Below are 22,157 nucleotides of genomic sequence, written 5' to 3'. Positions count from 1 at the left end.
TTGGAGTTTTTTGAGCAAAATTTGAGAATTTTCACCCAAAATTTCAGGGTTTGGAACCAAAATTGAGGGTTCATTTTTTGCCCCAAATTTGAGCTGGTTTGGGAGTTTTGGGGATTTCCCTCAAATTTGGGGAGTTTGGGGGTTTTACCAAAATTGGAGAGTTCTGTGTTTGGGATACTGGAACATACTGGGAGCGCTGGGAGCACTGGGCATACTGGGGGTACTGGGAGCACTGGGAGATACTGGGAGCACTGGGATGGGAATACTGGGGATAGTGGGAGCAGTGGGCTGGGGGTACTGGGACCACTGGGCTGGGGTTACTGGGAGATACTGGGAGCACTGGGGCATACTGGGAGCACTGGGCTGGGGGTACTGGGAGCACTGGGATGTACATACTGGGAGCACTGGGCTGAGGATACTGGGAAGAGTTACTGGGGAGATTGGGCTGGGGTTATGCTGAATACTGGGCATACTGGGAGTCTTGGAAGCAGCTGGGGGGCACTGGGGTCACTGGGAGCACTGGGGAGCTGCTCTGGGGGATACTGGAGGGCGCTGGGAAGTACTGGGAGCCACTGGAGGGTACTGGGGGTATTGGCCTGAGGGGCACTGGGAGTCACTGGGTGCACTGGGAGGTTACCTGGGGTGACTGGAAGTTATCGGAGCACGCTGGGCATACTGGGAGTCTCTGGGTGTACTGGGAGTCACTGGTTATACTGGGAGTCACTGGGCATACTGGGAGTCACTGGATGTCACTGGTACTGGGTATAGTGGGACTCACTGGGTGTACTGGGAGTCATTGGGGACTCACTGGGAGTCACTGGCTGTACTGGGACTCACTGGGAGTCACTGGGGACTCACTGGGTGTACTGGCTGTACTGGGACTCACTGGGACATACTGGTTGTACTGGGTCCCGCCGTGCCCGGGGCGCCACTTCCGCCACACTTCCCGTCGTGCCCCGCGCGGCTCCCGCCACACCTCCCATCACCGCTCGGGCTCTCCCCGCCTCCGAAGGGCGTGTGTCTCCTGCTGACCAATGGGAGCGGCCGGCTGCCCGCTCGCCGGCGCTGATTGGGCGGAGCTGGACGCGCAGCCAATGGGAGCCAGGCGGGGCTGTGCGTCAGCCAATGGGGGCGCGGCGTGGGCGGGGCCGGCGGAGTGGCGGGAGCGGCGCGATGAGCGCGGAGGGGCCGCGGGAGCTCCGGCGTGAGTTGAGCCGAGATAGCCCGGGATAAACCGGGATAAACGGGGATAACCCGGGACATACCGGGGCTGGACGGGGCCTGGGGCGGGATCGGGGCACCCCCAGACGCGGAACCAGCGCTCGACCCACCCCCGGCCCGGCCCGGCTCGGTCGGTCCGGGGCCTCCTCGGGTGGGGGTCCCCTCAGACACCTCAGGGGTCCCTCAGACACCTCAGGGGACCCTCAGACATTTTGGGGTCCCTCAGACACTTTGGGGGACCCTCAGACACTCTGGGGGTCCCTCAGACACCCCGGGGGTCTCAGGGCTCCTTGGGGGCTTCTCTGGGTTCCTGGGGAGGGTCTGCAGGAGTTGGGGGGGCTCCTTGGAGCCTTTGGAGGATTCCCAGGATTCTTGGGGGATTCTCTGGATCCTTAAGGAGATTTCTCAGGACCTGGGGGGGCTTCTTGAATTTTTGGGGGGGTTCCCTGGATCCTTTGAGGGGGCTCCTTTGGAGGGCTCCTGAGGGGCTCCTTGGGGGACTCTTGGAGGGCTCCTGGGGGGCTCCTGAGGGAGCTCTTGGGGGTTCCTTTCCTTTGGGGTCTCCCTGAGGGTCTCCCAAATCCCGGGGAGCCCTTCCCTCTATTTCAGAGTGACCCCACTCCCCCCAAACCGCTCCGTGGGATCCTTTCCCTGGCTTGGCTGGGGACGAGGGGGGGTTGGGGGTCCCCCCCCCGTGCCCCTCCCCGGGGTACCCCCGCCCCTCTGGAGGGGCTCTGACCCCTATTGCCCCCCCAGAGCTGCAGAAATCCAAGGAGAAGTCGCTGCGCTCCGGGAATGTCGCGGCTGCCGCTGCCGCCTGTCACCGGCTGGGGGAGGCCTTGGCCGCGCAGGGTGAGACCCCCGGGCAGCCCCCACTGCCCCCAACCCCGGGCAGGCCCCCAGTCCGGCCCCACTGCCCCCCAACTCCCAGGCAGCCCCTGGGCAGCCCCCCCCAGGCTCTGTCACCAGCTGGGAGAGACCTTGGCCATGCAGGGTGAGCCCCCCAGCCCACCCCGGGCAGCCCCCGGGCAGCCCCCCAGACTCTGCCCCCCCCCAGGGCGCTACGAGGAGGCCCTGCAGGAGCACCGGGAGGAGCTGGGGCTGCTGGAAGGGGCCGACGATCCCTTGGGATGCGCTGTCGCCCACCGGAAAATCGGGGAGCGTCTGGCGGAGCTGGAAAGATACGAGGCTGCCCTCAAGGTGGGGGGCTGGGGTGGGGTTTGGGGGGCTCTCCTGGTGTATCTGGGGGGTCTGGTGTGGATGTTTGGGGGTGTGGGAGGGGGTTGGGGAGTCTGGGGGGAATTTAGTGGGTTGGTGGGGGTTTGGAGTGTGTGAGAAGAGGTTTGGGGGGGCTGGGAGGGGATTTGGGGGGCATTGGGAAGGGATTTGGGGGGGCTGGGAGGGGGTTTGAGGGATCTGCGAGCAGGTTTTGGGGTCTGGGATTGACTTTTGAGGGGTCTCCCAGTGTGTTTGGGGGGTCTGACTGTGGGTTGGGGGGCTCTGGGAGCAGGTTTGGGGATAGTGAGAAGGGTGTTGGGGGTGTGGGAGAGGGTTTGGGGGGGCTGGGGGCACTTTGGGGGGCTCCCCATATATTTTGGGGCTCCCCATGGATTTGGGGGCCCCCATGGATCTCGGGGTGCCCCTCCCAGCACCAGAGGCAGCACCTGGCCCTGGCTCAGGATCTGGGGGACCACACGGGGCAGTTTGGGGCTCAGGCAGTGGGATTGGGCCCCCCCATGGGTGCTAGAGCCCCCCACAGATTTTGGGGCCCCCCGTGGCAGCACCAGAGGCAGCACCTGCCCTGGCCCAGGCCCTGGGGGACCACACGGGGCAGTTTGGGGGGATTTTGGCAGATCTGGGGTCAGTTTTTTGGGGCTCCCCATGAATGTTGGGGCTCCCCATGGATGTTGGAGCCCCCCATGGATCTCGGGACCCCCCTCCCAGCACCAGAGGCAGCACCTGGCCCTGGCCCAGGCCCTGGGGGACCACACGGAGCAGCAACGAGCCTGGGCCACCATCGGCCGCACCTTCATGTTTGTGGCCGAGAGCGCCCAGGGCGGGGCGGCCGCGCTCAGGGAGGCTGAGGGAGCCTTCAGGACCAGCCTGGCCATCGTGGAGGAGAAACTGGAAGGTGGGGGGATGTGGGAGGGGGGGCTGGGGGAGTGGGAGGGGGATTGGGGGTGTGGAAGGGAGATTGGGGTGTGGGAGGGGGATTGGGGAGACTGGGATGGGAACTGGGTGTGGGAAGAAGATTGGGGGGAGTGAGAGGGGAATTGGGGAGACTGGGAGGGGGATTGGGAGAATTGGGACGTGGATTGGGGCTGTGGGAGGGGAACTGGGGGGTGTGGAAGGGGGATTGGGGGTGTGAGAGGGGGATTGAGAGAGTTGGGAGTGGGGTTGGGGGCTGTGAGAGGGGGATTGGGGGCTGTGGAAGGGTATTGGGGTCATGGAGCAGGTTTTGGGTGCTCTGGAAGTGGACTTGGGGAATCTGGGAGTGCATTTTGGGGTCTCCCAGTGGATTTGGGGGTCTCACAGCAGGTTTGGGGTCTCAGACACAGCCCTGGGTCCATCCTGGCCCTGTGGTGGCTCCAGGCCCTCCCCAGTCCCTGCTCACCCACCTTTTCCCACTCTTTCTCCTCCCGTTTTTCCCTCCTCTTTTTGCCCCCACTTTTCCCCTCTGTTTTTACCCCCCCATTTTTCCCCCCTTTTCCCTTCCCTCTCCCCCCTTTCCCGCTGTTTTCCCCCCATTTTCCCCCCCTTCCTCCCCTTTTCCCTCCCCTTTTCCTTCCCCTTCCCTTCATTTTTCCCTCCATTTTCCCCCTGGTTTTCCCCCCTTTTCCTTCCCCTGTTTCCCCCATATTTCCCCATTTTCCCTATTTCCCCCATTTTTCCCCATATTTCCTCTTATATTTCCTCTCTATTTCCTTCATGTCTTCCCCATATTCCCCCCCATATTCCCCCCATATTTCTTCCATATTTTCCCGGAATTTTTCCTCCATATTTCCACCCTATTCCCCCATTTTCCCCCCATATTTTTTGCGTGTTTCCCCCCATATTCCCCCCCATATTTCTCCCCTGTTTCTCCTCATATTTTCCCCCATATTTCCCCCTCTATTCCTCCCATATTTATTCCCTTCTATATTCCCCCCCATATTCCCCCCCAATATTCCCCCCATATTCCCCTTTATATTTCCCCCCCATATCCCCCATATTCACCCCCACATCCCCCCCCTATATTCCCCCCATTCCCCCCCGTTCTCCCCCCCCATTCCCCCCCATTCTCCCCCCCCCGTTCTCCCCCCCCCATTACCCCCGTTCTCCCCCCCCGTTCCCCCCCCCATTCTCCCCCCCCGTTCTCCCCCCCCCCATTCCCCCCCGTTCTCCCCCCCCCATTCCCCCCCGTTCTCCCCCCCCATTCCCCTCCGTTCTCCCCCCCCATTCCCCTCCGTTCTCCCCCCCCATTCCCCTCCGTTCTCCCCCCCCATTCCCCCCCGTTCTCCCCCCCCATTCCCCCCCGTTCTCCCCCTCCATTCCCCCCCACATCCCCCCGTCCCCCCCAGGCCGCGTGTCCCGCCGGGACCTGTCGGAGATGCGGACAAGGCTGTACCTGAACCTGGGGCTGGTGCACGACTCGCTGCGGGAGCCCCAGGAATGCGCCCAGTTCCTGCGGAAGAGCATCTTTCTGGCAGAGTCAGGGGCTGGGGGGGCCGGGGGGGATCTGGGGGGCCTGGAGGGCATTTGGAGGGTCCGTGAGGGCATTTGGGGGGCGTGGAGGGATCTGGGGGGGCCTGAAGGGCCTTTCCCAGCTCAGTTTTTGGGGGTCCCTCACCCCTTTTCCCCCATTTTCCAGACAATCCCAGCTCCTGGAGGGCCTTTCTCAGCAGTTTTTGGGTTCCCAGCTCAGTTTTTGGGGGTCCCAGCTCAGTTTCCCCCCGTTTTCCAGGCAGTCCCAGCTCCTGGAGGGCCTTTTTGGGGGTCCCAGCTCAGTTTTTCCCCCCATTTTCCAGGCAATCCCAGCTCCTGGAGGGCCTTTCTCAGCAGTTTTTGGGTTCCCAGCTCAGTTTTTGGGGGTCCCAGCTCAGTTTCCCCCCGTTTTCCAGGCAGTCCCAGCTCCTGGAGGACCTTTTCCGTGCCCACTACAACCTGGGACACATCCACCTGCGGGAGGGGGACCATTCCGGGGCCCTGCGGAGCTTTTCCCGTGCCCGGGAATGCGCCCGGAGCCTTCAGGAGAAGGGACTGGAGAGAGAGCTGCAGCAGCACCGCCCAGGTGGGCCCAGGGGGCTTTGGGGGGGTTTTGGGGGGTCTTGGGGAGGTTGGGAGGTTTTGGGGACCCTCAGGGAGTTCTGGGGGATTTTGGGGCAGCCAAGTGGGTCCTGAGGTGTTGAGTGCTCCCACTGGAACTTGAGGCTTCCTATGGATTTTTGGGCTCCCACTGGGATTCCCCCAGGGATTTTTGGGGTTCCCTCCGGGTTTGGGGTGCCCTGACAGTCCCTGACTGTCCCTGCTGCCCCCAAGGTGCTGCTGGCCCTGGGGAATTTCGGGGCAACCAAGTTGGTGCTGAGGATTTGGGTGTTCCCTCTGGAATTTGGGGCTCCCTATGGATTTTTGGGCTCTCACTGGGATTCCCCCTGGGATTTTTGGGGTCCCCCTAGGTTTGGAGGTCCCTGACTGTTCCCACTGTCCCCACTGTCCCCAGGTGCTGCTGGCCCTGGGGGATTTCGGGGCTGCCAAGCGGGCCCTACGCCGGGCACACTCTCTGGGTGCCGCGGGGTCGGTGCCGCCCCAACAGCGGGACCTGATCCGGGACAGCCTCAGATACGGTGAGGGGGGACCTGGGGGGACATGGGGCCATAGCAGGGGGACATGGGGACATGGGGGGATAGGGCGGGTACAGGGACACGGGGACATGAGGGGGATACAAGGACAGTGGGGGACTTGGGGACACTTGGGAGGACACGGGGACATGGAGGGGACACAGGGACATGGGGGGACAGGGACATGGGGAGGGACATGGGGGAACAGGGGTAACGTGGGGGACATGGGGGAGACACAGGGACATGGTGGGGATGTGGAGGGACACGGGGACATGGGGGGACAGGGGGATGCTGGAGGGGACACAGGGACATGGGGAGGACACTGGGGGGACACAGGGACATGAGAGGGACAGGGGACACTGGGGGGACACAGAGATGTGGAGGGGACAGGGAAGCATGGGGGGACACTGGGACATGGGGGGGTCAGGGAGAACACTGTGGGGACAGGAAGGTGACATAGGGGTACATGAGGAGTGGGGGGACATGAGAGGGGACACGGGGACAGTGGGGACATTGGGGGGAAATGGGGAGTACACGGGGATGGGGGGACAGTGTGGGGACACGAGAGTGGGCACGGGGGGGACACTGGGTGTACACGGGGATCGGGTGACAGGGCGGGGAGACAGAAGCGTCCCTGACTGTCCCCTCTATCCCTTGGTGCCCCCCTGTCCCTGACTGTGCTCCCTGTCCCTTGGTGTCCCCCCTATCCTTTGGTGTCCCTGACTGTCCCTCACTGTCCCTTGGTGTCCCTGACTGTCCCCTGTCCCCCCAGCCACGCGTGTGACGTGACTGTCACAGAGCCTGTCCCTTGGTGTCCCTGACTGTCCCTCTGTCCCTTGGTGTCCCCCTGTCCCTCACTGTCCCTGACTGTCCCCTGTGCCCCCAGCCACGCGTGTGACACGGCTGTCCCAGAGCCTGGCGCGGGTGGCCCCCGGTGACCCTGCGGGGGTGGCCCTGTGTGAGCAGCTTGGGGACACCTTTGCCCGCCACGGGGACTTTGCGCGGGCCCTGCAGCACTACCAGCGCCAGGTGGGGGGCTGGGGGGGCTGAGGGGGGTCTGGGGTGGCCTGTGTGGGGGTTGGGGGGCTTTCTGGGGCTTTTGGGGGGTCTGGGGGGCTTTTTGGGGGGATCTGGGGGGGCCTGAATGGGGTCTGGGGGTCTTTGGGGGGCTTGCGGGGATCTGGGCGGGCTTTTGGGGGGGGTTAAGGAGGTTGGGGGGAGGTCTGGGAGGGCTTTTGGAAGGTCTGGGGGGGCCTGAATGGGCTCTGGGGGGCTTTTTAGGTCCTTAAGGCAGGCCTGGGGAGGCTGAAGGGGGTCTGGGGAGGGTTTTGGGGGGTCTGAGGGAGGTTGAAGGGGCTCTGGGGAGGGTTTTAGGGAGTCTGGGAGGGTTTGGGGGGATCTGGAGGGGCTTCGAAGGGCTTTGGGGGAGTCCCAGGAAGTTTTGGATCTTAGGGGGGATTTTTGGGGGGTCTGGGGGGTTTTCAGGAGCTCTGGGGGAATCTGGAGGGGCTTTTGGAGGGTCCAAGGGGGCTTTTTGAGATGTTTGGGGAGTCTGGGGGCGTCTGAAGGGGGTCTGGGGATGTTTTTGGGGAGTTTGGGGATGATTCTTGGGGGTCTGGGGGAGCTTGGGGTGTCTGAGGGGTTTTGGGAGGGGATTCGGCGGGGGGGGTTGGGGGGTCAGGGGTCCTGACAGGGTGTTTTCCTGGGATAGCTGAGCCTGGCCCAGGCTCTGGAATGCTGGATTGGGATCTGTCCATGATCTGTGTCTGGGGCTGGTTTCTGGGTGGATCTGGGGGGTTTGGGGGGATCTCGGGGGCTTTGGGTGGCTCTGGGGGGGTTTTGGGGGGGTCAGGGGTCCTGACAGGGTGTTTTCCCGGGATAGCTGAGCCTGGCCAAGGCTCTGGGAATGCCGGACCGGGACCTGGCTGTGATCCACGTGTCCTTGGCCACCACATTCCGGGATCTCCGGGACTATTCCCAGGCCGTCCATCACTACCAGCAGGAGCTGGAGCTGCACCGGGGGGACCCCCTGGAGGTGGGGCTGGGGGGGTCTGGCAGCACTTTTGGGTGCTGTTTGGGGGGTCTGGAGGGGTCTGGGGGTGTCTTTGGGTCCTTAAGGGGGTCCTTGGAGGGTCTGGGGGCTCCTTGGGGTGTCTGAGGGGGGAATGAGGGGGATTGTTGGGGGTCTGGGGGCCCCTGGAGGGGCTTTCTGGGGTCCCTGGAGGGGCCTTATCTGATCTGGGGGGGGGTCCTTGGTCTGGGGGGTCTGTGGATCCCCCATTCCCCATCCTTGACTTCTCCTTCCCTATCCCATTCCCCAATCCCTGGCCCTCCATTTCCTCCAAGCCTTGGCCCCCATTCCCAATCCCTGAACTCCAATCCATGACCCCCCATCCCCAATCTGAATTCCATTCCCAACCCCATTCCCGATCCTTGACTTCCCCTTCCCAATCCCATTCCTGATCCCATTCCCAATCTCTGAACCCCAATCCATGACACCCTCATCCCCAGATCCATTCCCAGTCCCAGTCCCATTCCCATTCCCAGTCTCATCCGCAATCCCATTCCCAATCCCTGCTCTCCATTCTCAATCCCTATTCCCAATTGCCAATCCCATCCCCATTGCCAGTCCCTGCCCCCAATCCCATTCCCAATCCCATTCCCAATCCCAATCCTGTTCCCACCCCCAGGAGGGGCGGACGTGGCTGAACGTGGCTCTGGCCCTGGATGAGGGGGGGGCTCCCCCTGCCCAGGTCCTGCCCCCCCTCAGGACCGCCCTGGAACGCGCTGAGGCTGCCCGGGACCCCCGGCTGCAGGTGGGGGGCTCTGGGGGGACCTTGGGGGGTCTGTGGGGGCTTTAGGGGAGCCTGAGGGTGGTCTGGGAAGGGGTTTAGGGGCTTTGGGGGGCCTGGGGGACCTTTTGGGGGGTCTGGGAAGGTCACTGGGGGTCTGGAGGAGCTTTCTGGAGGGTCTGAGGGGGCTTTTGGGGGGTCTGCAGGGGCTTTTTTGGGGTCATTGGGGGGTTCTTGGAGGATCAAGGGGGTCCTGAAGGGGATTCTTGGGTGGTCTGAGGGAGTCTGGTTTGGTCTGCGGGGGACACTTTGGGGGTCTGCGGGGGGCTTTTTGAGGGTCTTGGGGGCTTTTGGGGGTCTGAGGGGTGTCCTTAGTGATCTGGGGGGGTCTGAAGGGGGTCCTTAAGGTGGGAGGGGAGACGGGAGAGGGGTTGTTGGGTCTGGGGGTCCTAGGTGGGAGGGGAGATGGGACAGGGGTTGTTTGGTCTGGGGGTCCTAGGTGGGTTTCTTGGGGTCTCTGGTGGGGATTTGGGGTGACTGGGGGTCCCAAAGGGGTCCCTCGGGGTGCCAAGGGGGTCTCTGGGGGGTCCCAAGGGGGTCTCTGGGGTCCCTGGGAGTCCCAAGTGGTCCCCAGGGGTCCCTGACCCCCCCCTTGCAGAGGCAGGTCCTGCGGCTCCTCCACGCGCAGCAGCTCCGGGGAGGGGACCCCGAGGGGGCTGCCGGGACCCTCACCCGCCTGGAGGGGCTGGGGGGGCCTGGGGGAGACCCCCAGGAGGAGGAGGAGGAGGAAGAGTCCGGGAATCAGGAGGAGGAGGAGAGTGAGCTGGAGCTGTCCGAGAGCGGTGAGGGGGGTCTGGGGGGATTGGGGGGATCTGAGGAGACATGGGGGGATTTGAGGGGTCCCTGGGGGGATTTGAGGGGGGTTTAGGGGTCCACAGGGGGACCTGGGGGGGATCTGGGAGGTCCCTGAGGAGATCTGGGAGGTCCCTGAGAGGATTTGGGGGTCCCTGGGGGATTTAGGGGGTCCCTGGGGGGATTTGAGGGGGATTTGAGGGCTCAGAGGGCACTTGGGGAAGGTTTGGGGGAGTCCTGGAGGGATCTGGGGGAGGCCTGAGGGGATTTCAGGGGCTCAGTGGGGGATTTTGGGGGGTTCCAGGGGGGATTTGGGGGTCTCCTGATGTGGGGAGGGGTCTCTCCCAGAGGACGAGGACGAGGAACTCGAGGGATACACCAAGAGTGTCCCCGGGAGGCGACGGATCAGCAAGGTGGGACCCCCAGAGCCCCCCAAAACCGGGGAGGGACCCCCAGAGTCCCCCAAAACCTGGGAGGGACCCCCAGAGCCCCCCTGAATGGGGTTGGGGTCCCCCTGTGCCCTGGGGAGTGCCCTGGGGGTGCCCTGGGGGTCTCCCCAAGCCCCTCCCCACGTTTTCCAGCAGTGGAACCGTCGGAATGAGCGGGGGGAAACCCCCCTGCACCGGGCGTGCATCGAGGGGGCCCTGCCCCGGGTCAGGCTCTACCTGCAGCAGGTGAGGGACCCCAAACATGGGGGGCACCCCAAAACCCACCCCATAACCACCCCAGACCCCCAAACCCGCCCCACACACGGGGGGTCTCCCCCTGCACCGGGCGTGCATCGAGGGGGCCCTGCCACAAGTCAGGCTCTACCTGCAGCAGGTGAGGGACCCCAAAACACACCCCAACTTGGGGGGGACCCCAAAACACACCCCATAGCCCAATCCAGACCCCCAAATCCACCCCAAGCCCCAAAATCCACCTCAAACCCCCAAATCCACCCCACATCCCCAAACTCCACCCCAAACATGGGGGGACCCCAAAATCCACCCAAAAACACCCCCAAATCCACCTCCGGAGGGACCCCAAAATCCACCCCCTGAAACATGGTGAGGATCTCAAAACCCACCCCCTAAACACAGGGACACCCCAAAATCACTCCCAAACATGAGGGGACCTCAAAATCTACCACCAAATACGGAGGGACCCAAAATCCACCCCCAAGTACAGGGAGAGACCCCAAATCTCCCCTCAAACACCAGGGGTCCCCAAAATCCACCCCCTCCCAACGTGGGGGACCCCAAAATCCACCCCCCAACACGGGAGGACCCCAAAATCCCTCCTAAACCTGGGAGGTGTCCCCAGAATCCCCCAAACCTGACAGGGACCCCAAAAACCCAGAGGAGGGTTTCCCAAAACCCTGGGGAGGTCCCCAAAACCCAGAGTGGGCTCAAGCTGCCCCCAAAACAGGGGCAGGGTCCTCAGAATCCCAGGGATGTCCCTGAAATCCCCCAAAATCCTGGGAGGGTCCCCAAAAATCCCAAGGATTCCCCTTTCCCACAAGGTGGGAGGGTCCTCCCTGACACCCCAAAAATGGGTTGGGGATCTCCCCCTTCCCCTGCCCCCCCTGAACTGGGTCTGGGGTTCCCCTTTTCCCAGGGTCACCCCGTGAACCCCCGGGATTACTGTGGATGGACCCCCCTGCACGAGGCCTGTAACCACGGACACCTCGGTGAGGGGCTGGGACCCCCAAGTGGGGGGTGGGACCCCCAACATGGGGGGCTGGCAGGGGCTGGGTGTCCCCACTCCTCACCCAGAGACCCCGCCTGTAACCACGGACACCTTGGTGAGGGGCTGGGACCCCCAACATGGGGGGTGGGACCCCCAAACGGGGTGGGGAGGGACTGGGGGTCCCCAGGGGTCTCTGGGTGAGGGGTGGGGACCCCCTGTAACCACGGACACCTCGGTGAGGGGCTGGGACCCACAAGTGGGGGGTGGGACCCCCAACATGGGGGGCTGGGAGGGGCTGGGGGTCCTCACCCAGAGACCCCTGGGGACCCTGTGTAACCACAGACATCTCGATGAGGGGCTGGGACCCCCAAGTGGGGGGCTGTGAGGGGCTGGGTGTCCTCACCCCTCATCCAGGGACCCTCTCTGTAACCATGGACACCTTGGTGAGAGGCTGGGATCCCCAAATGGGGGAGGGACCCCAAGGGGATGGGGACAGGTCAGGGGTCTTCAACACCCCCAAAGGGACCCCTGAGCCTGCCTGGAACCCCCAAATCCTGCCAAGACCCCCAGGCCAACCAGGGACAGGAGTGTCCCTTGGGAATGGGACCCCCGGGGTGGTCCCTGAGGGGTCAGGGAGGGGTCAGGGGTCCTCCCCCCCAACCCGTAACCCCTGAGTCCCCCCAGGGACCCCTCAAATCCCACTGAGTGTCCCACAGCAGGGTCTGCCCAGGATGATCCTTCCTGGAACAGGGAGGTGACAGGGAGGTGACATGTTGCTGAGGTGACAGGGGGTCTCTGCTCCCCATCCAAGGACCCCTGAGCCTCCCCACATCCCCCCAAGGGCCCCACAGCAGGGTCTGCCCGGGATGGTCCCCACTGGAACAGGGAGGTGACACATGTCCCGCGGTGACAGGGAGGTGACAGGGAGGTGACAGTTTTGCTGAGGTGACAGGGCAGTGACAGGAGGTCAGAGGTCACAGGGAGGTGACACATGTTGCTGAGGTGACAGGAGGTCACAGGGAAGTGACAGGAGGTGACAGGAGGTGGCAGTGTTGCTGAGGTGACAGGAGGTGAGGGGAGGTCACAGGGAGGTGACAGGAGGTGACAGGCCCCGTCCCCCACAGGGATCGTGGAGGTGCTGCTGGACGCGGGGGCGGCCCTGGATGACCCGGGGGGTCCGGGCTGTGAGGGCATCACCCCCCTGCACGACGCCCTGAGCTGCGGCCACTTTGCCGTGGCCGAGCTGCTTGTCCGGCGCGGGGCGTCCGTCAGTGCCCGCAATGCCAGGGTGAGCAGGGACCAGGGTGGGGACACTGCTGGGACCCCCTGACTGCAGGGACCGGGCATCCCCCGGGTGGGGACACTGCTGGGACCCCCTGACTGTGGGGATCGGGCACACCAGGGTGGGGACACCCCCGGGGGTGGGTGACAGCCCTGGGACCCCCTGACTGTGGGGACCGGGCACACTGGGGTGGGGACACCAGGGGACACCCCTGGGGTGGGTGACAGCCCTGGGAATCCCTGACTGTGGGGACCGGGCACCCCAGGGTGGGGACACTGCTAGGACCCCCTGACTGAGGGGACCTGGGATGCCCCCTGGGCTTGGGGACATTGCTGAGACCACCCCTGGCCTTGGAGACATCCCTGAGCCCCCCCATCTGTGGGGACATCCCTGAGCCTCCCTGGCCTTGGGGACATCCCTGAGCCCCCCGTCCCACAGGGCCAGACCCCGCTGGGGACGCTGCAGGAGTGGGTGCGGAGCTACGGCCCTGAGCTGGACCAGGAGACCCAGCAGCGCTGCCGGGACACCGAGCAGCTGCTCCGGCACGCCATGGCTGCGCCAGGTGGGATAACACCGCAGCATTCCCGGGATCTGGGGGGGCCATGGCCATGCCAGGTGGGACACCATGACATTCCCAGGATTTGAGGGGCTGTGCCCACACCATGGCCATGCCAGGTGGGATTACAGCATTCCCGGGATCTGGGGGCACATTCCTGGGATCTGGGGGGCTGTGCCCATGCCGTGGCCACGCCAGATGGGACATCGTGGCATTCCTGGGATCTTGGCGACATTCCCGAGATTGGAGGAAAGGGGGGGCAGGTGGGACACCATGGCATTCCTGGGGTCTGGGGGGTGTTCCTGGCGTCTAGGGGGGACATTCCCTGAGATCTGGGGGTCTGAGGTGCTGATCCCACCCAAAGCCCCCCCGGAGCCGTCGCAGGAGTCGCTGTTCGACGCGGAGCTCTCTGAGCGCCAGAGCCAGGAATTCCCACCAGAGCACCCCGGGAATGGGGATACGGAGCCCTCGGCACCTCCATCACCCGGGAGGAAACGGCAGCGCGTTCAAGAGGCCGGGAATGAGGAGGAGGAGGAGGGAGAGGAGGAGGATGAGTTGGGAGCCGCCATCCAGAATCTGGGAAGCGCCAAATCCATCCTTGGAAGCGCCAAGTCCACCCTGGGAAGCACCAAGTCCCTGCCAGGCCCGTCCCCGCGGGCACCGCTCCCGGCGCTGATCCCGGCCCAGGAATTCCTGGAGCAGGAGGACTGGCTGGAGGACGACCTGGGGCAGGCACGGGGGGCGCGGAAGAGGCCGCGCTGGGACCCCCGGGATGATCCCGGGATCAGGGCCAGGCCCCGGAGCGGCCGCAGACCCCTCGGGGAGAGGGTCCCGAGGGTGCCCCCAGGGCGATCCCGGCCCCCCGAGGAGCCCGGGAATGCCGAGGGGGAGGAGTGGGACAGTGAGGGGAGTGTCCCAGATCCAGGGGGGATCCCAGAGCCCACGGCGACCCCAAATCCAGCGGCGATCCCGAATCCTGCGGCGATCCCGAATCCTGCGGCGGCTCCGGCACAGCTTCCCACCCTCCGCGTCCGTGTCCGTGTCCAGGACAACGTTTTCCTGATCCCGGTGCCCCTGGGGTGAGTGTTGGACCCTCCCTCCCCATTCCAGACCCTCCAGTGTGTCCCGGTGCCTTCCCAGGCCATTCCTGGTACCATCCCTCACCATTCCCGTGCCATTCCCACCTCATTCCTGGAGCCATTCCTGCACTATTCCTGCACCATTGCTGATACCATTCCCTCACCATTCCCACCCCACTCCTGCATCATTCCCACCCCACTGCTGGCCAGTCCTACCCCATTCCCAGCCATTCCCTGCCATTCCTACCCCATTCCCTGCTGTTCCCTCAACATTCCCACCCCATTCCCTGTCATTTCCTGCCATTCCCACTGCACTCCTATATCATTCCCACCCCATTCCCAGCCCATCCCATCCCATCCCATTCCCTGTCTTTTTCTCACCATTCCACCCCCATTCCCCCCCATTGCTCCCTATTGCTCCCTCATCCCCCACATCTCATGCCCCCCATCCCATGCCCCCCATTCCCAATGATTCCCTGCCATGCCCCCCATCCCATGACCCCCATTCATGCCCCCATTCCCTGCTGTTCCATCACCATTCCCATTCTGTGCCCCCATTCCCATCCCGTGCCCCCAGCGAGGCCCTGCCGGTGTCGTGGCTGGCGGCGCGCGCGGGCCGAGCGGCACTTCCAGGCCTCGGGAATGCTGCCCCGGCTCCGGCTGAGCAAGGAGGGGGCTCTGCTGGCCCCCCAGGACCTGGTGGGCGACGTCCTGCAGAGCAACGAGGAGGTGGGCACGGCCCGGGGGGCTCCTGGGGACACTCTGGGAGGTGGGCACGGCCCGGGGGGCTCCTGGGGACACTCTGGGGGGTGGGCACAGCCTGAGGGGCTCCTGGGGACACTCTGGGAGGTGGGCAAAGCCTTGGGGGCTCCTGGGGACACTCTGGGGGGTGAGGATGGTCCAGGGGGCTCCTGGGGACATTATGGGGGGTGGGCACGGCCCTGGGGACACTCTGGGGGGTGGGTGCTGCCTTGGGGACTCCTGGGGACGCGCTGGGGGGTGGGCACAGCCCAGGGGGCTCCTGAGGACATTGTGGGGGCTGGCCCTGGTGTGGCTGCCCCGGTGACAACTGTGGGGCTGCATTTTGGGGTGCAGGTGCTGGCAGAGGTGCAGGGCTGGGACCTGCCACCCCTTCCCCAGCGCTACCGACGGGCCTGCGAGAGCCTGGGAGTGGGTGAGGACCCCCTGTCACCCCTGTCCCCTCCCTGTCCTGTCCCTATCCCCTCCCTGTCCCCTCCAGGACCCTCATCCCCTCCCTGTCCCCTCCCTGTCCCCATAGAGATCCTCATTCCCTCATCATCCCTTGGGGACTGTGCCTGTGGAGGGAGACCCTTGTGTGGGATCCTTAGGGGGATTTGGGGAGTCCCTTGGGGGTGCTCAGGGGTCCTTGCTCAGGGGTCCCCTCCCCATCCCCTCCCTACCCCCCAGTGCCTATCCCAGGGGTCCCCTCAACTCTGAGTGTCCCCAGGGTGGTCTCACCCGAGGGTGGTCTCACCCCCATTACCCCCCAGCCCCCTCCGGTGGTCTCACCCCCGTTGCCCCCTCAGTGCCCATCCCAGGGGTGTCCCGCCTCTGTGAGTGCTCCCAAGGTGGTCTCTCACCCCCCCCGGTGGTCTCTCACCCCCCATTAGCCCCCCAGGCGCGGCTGCAGCGGGCACTGGAGCTGCAGGGCCCGTGCCCGGCCCTGGCGCTGCCCCCAGCGCTGCCCCCGGCGCAGGTGCCGGCGCTGCTGCGGGCGCTGCGGCTGCACCAGGGGCTGCGGGAGCTGCGGCTCCGCGGCTGTGCCATCGCCGACGCCGCAGCCACCGAGCTCTGGCCCGCGCTGGCCACGCTGCCCCGGCTGCGCCTGCTCGACCTGGCCGGCAACTGGCTCAGCGCCGCGGGGCTGCCGGGCCCTGGCCCCGGCGGGATGGAGGTACGGAGGGACCCCGAAATCCTGCCTCTGTCCCCAAACCCTGCCCTGGGATCCCGAACCTGATTGGGACCCCAAACCTGCCCTGGGACCCCAAACCTGACTGGGACACCAAAATCCTGCCCTGGGACCCCAAACCTGCCCTGGGACCCCCGGCGGGATGGAGGTACGGAGGGACCCCGAAACTGATTGGGACCCCAAAATCCTGCCTCTGTCCCCAGACCCGCCCTGGGACCCCAAACCCACCCTGGGACCCCAAACCCACCCTGGGACCCCAAACCTGCCCTGGGACCCCAAAATCCTGCCCTGGGACCCCAAAATCCTGCCCTGGGACCCCAAAATCCTGCCCTGGGACCCCAAACCTGCCCTGGGACCCCAAAACCCACCCTAGGACCCCAAAATCCTGCCCTGGGACCCTGTACCTGATTGGGACCCCAAAACCCAACCTGGGATCCCAAACATGCCCTGGGACACCAAATCCTGCCCTGGCACCCCAAAATCCTGCCTGGGACCCCCGACCAACCCTCCCCGTCCGTGTGTCCGTCCAGGCACTGTTGGAGCTGGACCTGAGCCTGAACCCACTGGGCAGTGCCGGGGCAGTGGCGCTGCCGCGGCTGTTCCGGTCGTGCCCGGCCCTGGCCACGCTGCGGCTCCGCGGCTGCCGCCTCTGCGGGGCCCTCTCACTGCCAGGTGAGTGGGGACACCCTGGGGGGACAATGAAGACACCCTGGAGACAGCCCTGGGGACCAGGGAGGCCTTGGGGGGACACTGGGATGGCCTTGGGTGGTGCTGTGGGGGCCCTGAGGTGACCCTTAGTGACCCTGTGTGGCCCTGTGGTGACCCTGGGTGGCTCCGTGGTACCCTGAGTAACCCTGGTGGCTCTGGGTGGTCCTTGGTGGCCCTGTGTGACCCTGGTGGCCCTGTGTGACCCTGGTGGCCCTGAGGGCCCTGTGGTGACCCTGAGTAACCTTGAGTGGCCCTGGGTGACCCCTGGGTGACCCTGAGTAACCCTGGTGGCCCTGGGTGGCCCTGGGTGACCCTCATGACCCTGACTGACGCTGTGTGGCCCTGGTTACTCTGGGTGACCCTGTGTGGCCCTTGTAACCCTGGGTGGCTCTGTGGTGACCCTGAGTAACCCTGGTGGCACCGGGTGACCCTTGGTGACCCTGTGGCCCTGGTGGCAGACACGTCCCCGCTGCAGGCACTGGCGCTGTCCTGCAATGCCCTGGGCCCTGCGGCGCTGGCGCGGCTGCTCCGGGACGTCCCACCAGGAATGCACAGCCTGGAGTTGGGCTCTGTCACCGGGGCCAGCCCTGGTGGCCTCGGGGGCATCGTCAGCTCCTTCCTGAAGCAGGTGAGGGGACACCAGGGGGTGGGGACATGGGGGTGTTGGGGACGTGGGGGGCATTGGAGACATGGTCGGCATTGGGGACATGGGGGTGTTGGGGACACTGGGGGGCATCAAGGACAGAGTGGCATTGGGGACACGGGACATTGGGAACACAGGAATTTTGGGGACACGGGTCATTGGGCACAGGGGGCACCAAGGAAACAGGGGATGTTGGGGACAGAGGGGACATGGGGACACTGGGATGTTGGTCACATCAGGGACAGTGAGACAGAGGGGACACTGGGGACTTCAGGGATGTTGGGACATGGGAATGCTGGGGACATGGGGACATTGGGGGTTTTTGTCCTGGGGTGGTGCCATTTCTGGGAGCACAGTGACACTCCCAGGAGCACAGTGACACTCCCAGGAGCACAGTGACATTCCTGGGAGCACAGGGACATTCCCAGGAGCACAGTGACACTCCCGGGAGCACAGGGACATTCCCAAGGTGGTGCCATTCCCAGGAGCACAGTGACATTCCCGGTGTTCCCCTGGCAGGAGGGCTGTGCCCTGACCCACCTCACACTCTCCGGGAACCACCTGGGGGATGGGGACATCGAGGAGCTGGCCAGGTGAGGGGACACTGGGGACATTCTAGGGGGGGCTCTGCCAGCAGGATCCTCCCCCTTCCCATCCTAATGGAGATCCTGCTCCAACATGGGACACCAGGAATGATGTGACCTCCCTGGGGACATTGGGACCCCCTTGGAGACAACAGAACCCCTTGGGGACATCCTGGTGACAACGTGGACACCCCTGACCCTCTCCCCCCACCCCCAGGTCCCTCCCCTCCTGCCCATCCCTGTTTTCCCGGGATTGCCTCTGGCACAGAACACTGGGAATGACAGGAACGCCCTTGGGGACAGTGGGGTGACAACAAGGACCCCCCTGACCCTCTCGCTCCTCCTGCCACAGGTCCCTCCCCTCCTGCCCGTCCCTGGTTTCCCTGGATCTCTCAGCCAATCCCAGGATCAGCACTGAGGGCCTGCGGATGCTGCTCCAGGCCCTGGAAAAGCGGAGCCGGGGGCTGGAATTCCTGAGCTTGGCAGGTGGGAACTGTCATTGTGTCACTGTCACTGTGTCGCTGTCACTGTGTCCCTGTCACCGCACCCTTCCCAGCTAACACCCCCCTTGTCCCAGGATGCTCCGTGGGGCCCTTGGACGAGTCCACCTGGATCAGGAGCACTGGGATCATCCGGGATCTCCGGCTTTGCGGGCGCTGCATCCGGAGCGACCAAAGGCTCTTCTGGAAGAGCCCCTGAGGGCACTGGGGAGACTGGTTTTTACTGGGGGGCTCCCAGTTTGCCCTGGCACAGCCATTACACCCTGTTATTTATCCCTGGATTCGGTGATTTGTGGGATGCAGCACCCCAGTTTATTGTCCCCGGTACGGACTGGGAGGACTGGGCGGGCTCAGGAGTGCAGGAAGCGGTTGAAGGCATTGTAGGCGGATTCCAGGTCAAAAAGCATCTGCCGGACCTGGGAATCGTCCAGTTCATCCGACGCCGACATCCCGCTGAGTGTCTGCAGCCTTGGGAATGGGGCGGGATTAGGGCCCCAGGAAATTTGGGAATGGCCCCATCCCAGCCCCATGTCTGTGGCCTTGGGAACGGGGTGGGATTGGGACCTCAGGGAATTTGGGAATGGCCCCAGGAACCCTGGGAATGGCTGCATCCCAGCCCCATCCCTCTGAGTGTCTGCAGCTTTGGGAACAGGGTGGGATTAGGATCCAGGGAAAGGCGGGAACAGCCCCATCCCGGCACTCACCACTGGTTGACCTTCTGCCTGCCCTCGAAGTCGGGGGGCAGGTGGCTCATGCGGTTCATGGTCTCCATGAGCTCCCGTAAATCCGGCTGAATCTGCGGGAACGGCACGGTTGGGATCGGGCTGCGGCCACCGGCACCGACCCCAATCCTGGCCCCAATCCCAATCCTGGCCTCAGTCCCAATCCTGACCCCCATCCCAAACCCAATCCCAGCTCAAATCCTGGCCCCAATCCTGAACCCAATCCCAACCCCACCTCGTCCATGGCGCGGATCTCCAGGCGCAGCTTGTCCATGACAGTGATGAAGAGCTGTGGGAAGAGGCTCGCTGGGATCACCGAGACCCCCAGGATGCCCCCTGGCATTCCCGCCCCGGCATTCCCGTCCCCCCATTCCCACGTCCACCATTCCCGCCCTGCCATTCCCTCCCCGCCATTCCCACCCCCTGCTCCCTACGGAGACGATGTCGGCGATGCAGCGGTTGAGGTTGCCCTTGTCGTCCTTGATGGTGATGGGTCTGTCCTCGCGGATCCTCTCCATGGCCAGCGGGCAGTCCAGCTGCGGGCAGAGCGGGCACACGCTTGGCACCACACTTGGCACCGTGCCGGGCACCACGCTGGGCACTGTGCCAGCAGTGCCAGGCACTGGCAGAAGGCTGGCAGCACCAGACACCAGGCCGGGCACCACATTGGGCACCAGGCACCATACTGGGCACCATGCTGGCAGCACTGGGCACTGGCAGAGGGCTGGCAGCACCAGACACCGTGCCGGGCAGCACCGGGAGCGGCGGCTCACCCGGAACTTGCGGCAGAAGTCGTCGATGGAGCTGATCTCGGAGCCCTGGACCTGCTTCAGCGCGGCCTTGAACTGCACCAGCAGGCGGGAACAGGCGGCCGTGTACCTGGGGGGGCATCCCGGGATTGGGGGGCTCCCAAACCCCACACTCACTGACAGCATGCGGGGCCATCCCAGGATCCGGGGGGTTCCCAGGACACACTCACTCCATGGGGGACACTCAGTCCTTGATGTAGGGACAGGGGGATCCATCCCAGGAATTTAAGATGTTCCCAGATCCCACACTCACTCACTGGGGAGGGACACAGTCCTTGATAAAGGACAGGGGGGTCCATCCCAGAATTTGGGGTATTCCCAGGGCACACCCACTCACTCGTTGGGGGACACACAGTCCTTGATATAGGACAGAGTGGTCCATCCCAGAATTTGGGGCATTCCCAGGCCACACTCACTCGTTGGGGGACACACAGTCCTTGATATAGGACAGAGGGGTCCATCCCAGGATTTGGGGCATTCCCAGGCCACACTCACTCGTTGGGGGACACACAGTCCTTGATATAGGCCTTCTCCAGGGCCTGGAGGGTCTTCACCACCGCAAACAGCTCTGCCATGTTGTCATACCTGGGGGGACATGGCAGGTGAGGGGACTGGGGGGGACAGGAGGAGACCAGAATGACCAGAGGGGAGAGGAGCGGACCAGCAGGGACAGGGGTGTCTCAGGAGGGATCAGGATAGAAAAGGGGGTCCCAGGAGGGATCAGGATGGAGAAGGGGGTCCCAAAAGGGGTCAGGATGGGGAAAGGGGTCCCAGGAGGGATCAGGGTGGGGAAGGGGGTCTCAGGAACACCCACACCAGAGAAGAGGGGCCGGTGCCCCAAACCCTCCCCCCCAGGTCCCCAGGAATCCCCCCCATCACTCACTTCTCCCTCTCCCGGGCGTTCTTGTAGAGCTTCACCTCCTGCGGGGGGACAGGGGGGACACTGGGGTGGGGCCGGGGCCGGGCCTGAGACCCCCCTGTCCCCGAAGCCGCCCCGGGGGGGCCCCACTCACCTCGTACAGCTCCGGTTTGTTCCCGGGGGCTGCGGAGGGAACGGGGCAGCGTGAAGGGGTGGGAGCGCCGGGACCCCCCTGAGACCCCCCAAAACACCGGGGACCACCGGGACACTCCGGGACCCACCTGGACCCTCCCTCCAAAACCGGGACCTTCGAAACTGGGACCTCCCTGGGACCCCCCAAAACACCGGCGACCACCGGCACACTCCGAGACCGCCCCCCGCCCTGGGACACTCCGGGACCCCTCTGAGACCGCCTCCCACACCGGGACACTTCGGGACACCCCCCCGTCCCCCAACACCGAGACCCCTTTGAGATACTCTGGGAACCACCGGGACTCCCCCGGCTCTCACCGCCCATCCCGGCTGGGCCCGAGATCCCGTGGAACATCCCCGGCCGAGCCTGGAGGGGTCCGGGCCCTCCTTCCCGATCCTGATCCTGATCTTGATCCCGATCTCTATCCTGATCCCGATCCCGATCCCGGTCCTGATCCGATCCCGGTACCGGCGACGCTTCCGGGTGGTTCCGCGCGGACTTCCCTTCCCAGAGTCCCTTTCTCCTCATGTCCCGCCCCCTCCGGCGGCGCACCCGCAGCCCGTTGGCTCACCGCCTCTGCCTCCCTGTTTGATTGGCTGTTGGGACCGCCCATCACAGGCGTTGCCAGGCGACGCCGCCATGTTGTCTCCCGCCATGGCGGCACCGTCGGAGGTGGCGGTGCCGGAGCTACGGGCGCTCCTGCTCCCGGTGGGGTCGAGGCCCCGCGGGCGGTCACGTCCGGGGCTTTCTCAGCGCTGTCGGTGTGTTGCGTAGCCTAATTAAGCACGTGGCCTAATTACGGCCGAGCCTGAGGGGCCGCCCCGCGGCTTTCCGTACAGCCCTCCTTTCCCTTCTGCATGTCCCGCCTTTTCCGGCGGCGCACCCGCATTCCATTGGCTGACGCGCTCCGCCTCGCCTTTGATTGGCTGTTAGACCCGC

General features: G+C 64.8%; 2 protein-coding genes across 5 annotated transcripts; one reads left to right on the top strand and one right to left on the bottom strand.

Annotated features, from left to right (window-relative positions):
- Positions 1 to 1,146: 1,146 nt before the first annotated feature.
- Positions 1,147 to 18,952, top strand: TONSL (tonsoku like, DNA repair protein). The gene is given in 27 exon segments (XM_071554232.1): positions 1,147 to 1,204; positions 1,978 to 2,073; positions 2,279 to 2,421; positions 3,166 to 3,352; positions 4,782 to 4,911; positions 5,322 to 5,491; positions 5,740 to 5,774; positions 5,921 to 6,044; positions 6,925 to 7,067; positions 7,921 to 8,073; positions 8,729 to 8,854; positions 9,489 to 9,672; positions 10,031 to 10,095; positions 10,267 to 10,356; positions 11,282 to 11,354; positions 12,478 to 12,641; positions 13,074 to 13,197; positions 13,556 to 14,270; positions 14,848 to 14,884; positions 14,886 to 14,999; positions 15,366 to 15,444; positions 15,902 to 16,185; positions 16,731 to 16,872; positions 17,367 to 17,536; positions 18,071 to 18,144; positions 18,488 to 18,621; positions 18,713 to 18,952. Coding segments are annotated over 27 exon segments (3,909 nt in total). The 5' UTR covers positions 1,147 to 1,173; the 3' UTR covers positions 18,835 to 18,952.
- On the bottom strand, positions 18,897 to 22,079 carry VPS28 (VPS28 subunit of ESCRT-I). 4 transcript variants are annotated; one of them, XM_071553733.1, is made up of 9 exons: positions 21,790 to 22,079; positions 21,180 to 21,208; positions 21,050 to 21,087; positions 20,662 to 20,751; positions 20,131 to 20,236; positions 19,792 to 19,893; positions 19,593 to 19,646; positions 19,340 to 19,431; positions 18,897 to 19,103 (listed from the first exon to the last, which is right to left on the bottom strand). In XM_071553733.1, exons 1-9 carry the CDS (start codon positions 21,872 to 21,874, stop codon positions 18,986 to 18,988), a joined length of 714 nt encoding a protein of 237 aa, XP_071409834.1. In that variant the 5' UTR covers positions 21,875 to 22,079; the 3' UTR covers positions 18,897 to 18,985. The 4 variants fall into 4 exon arrangements, with proteins under 4 accessions (XP_071409834.1, XP_071409832.1, XP_071409835.1 ...); XM_071553731.1 differs by lacking the exon at positions 21,790 to 22,079 and adding an exon at positions 21,536 to 21,746 and having other exon boundaries at positions 18,898 to 19,103; XM_071553732.1 differs by lacking the exons at positions 18,897 to 19,103; positions 21,790 to 22,079 and adding exons at positions 19,179 to 19,276; positions 21,536 to 21,747.
- Between the last annotated feature and the right edge of the window lie 78 nt (positions 22,080 to 22,157).

The sequence above is a fragment of the Pithys albifrons genome, chromosome 4 (genome assembly GCF_047495875.1).
Source record: "Pithys albifrons albifrons isolate INPA30051 chromosome 4, PitAlb_v1, whole genome shotgun sequence".
NCBI classification, from domain to species: domain Eukaryota; kingdom Metazoa; phylum Chordata; class Aves; order Passeriformes; family Thamnophilidae; genus Pithys; species Pithys albifrons.
This window is presented reverse-complemented; position numbering and strand designations above follow the sequence as displayed.

Bases quoted from the DNA above. Each gene is read 5' to 3' on its own strand.
- VPS28 (XM_071553731.1), bottom strand. From the start codon at position 21,746: ATGAGGAGAAAGGGACTCTGGGAAGGGAAGTCCGCGCGGAACCACCCG. The intron at 20,752-21,049 runs GTGAGTGATGGG...ATGTCCCCCCAG, and splicing joins AACGCCCGGGAGAGGGAGAA to GTATGACAACATGGCAGAGC. The intron at 19,647-19,791 runs GTAGGGAGCAGG...CTCTTCCCACAG, and splicing joins GCATCGCCGACATCGTCTCC to CTCTTCATCACTGTCATGGA.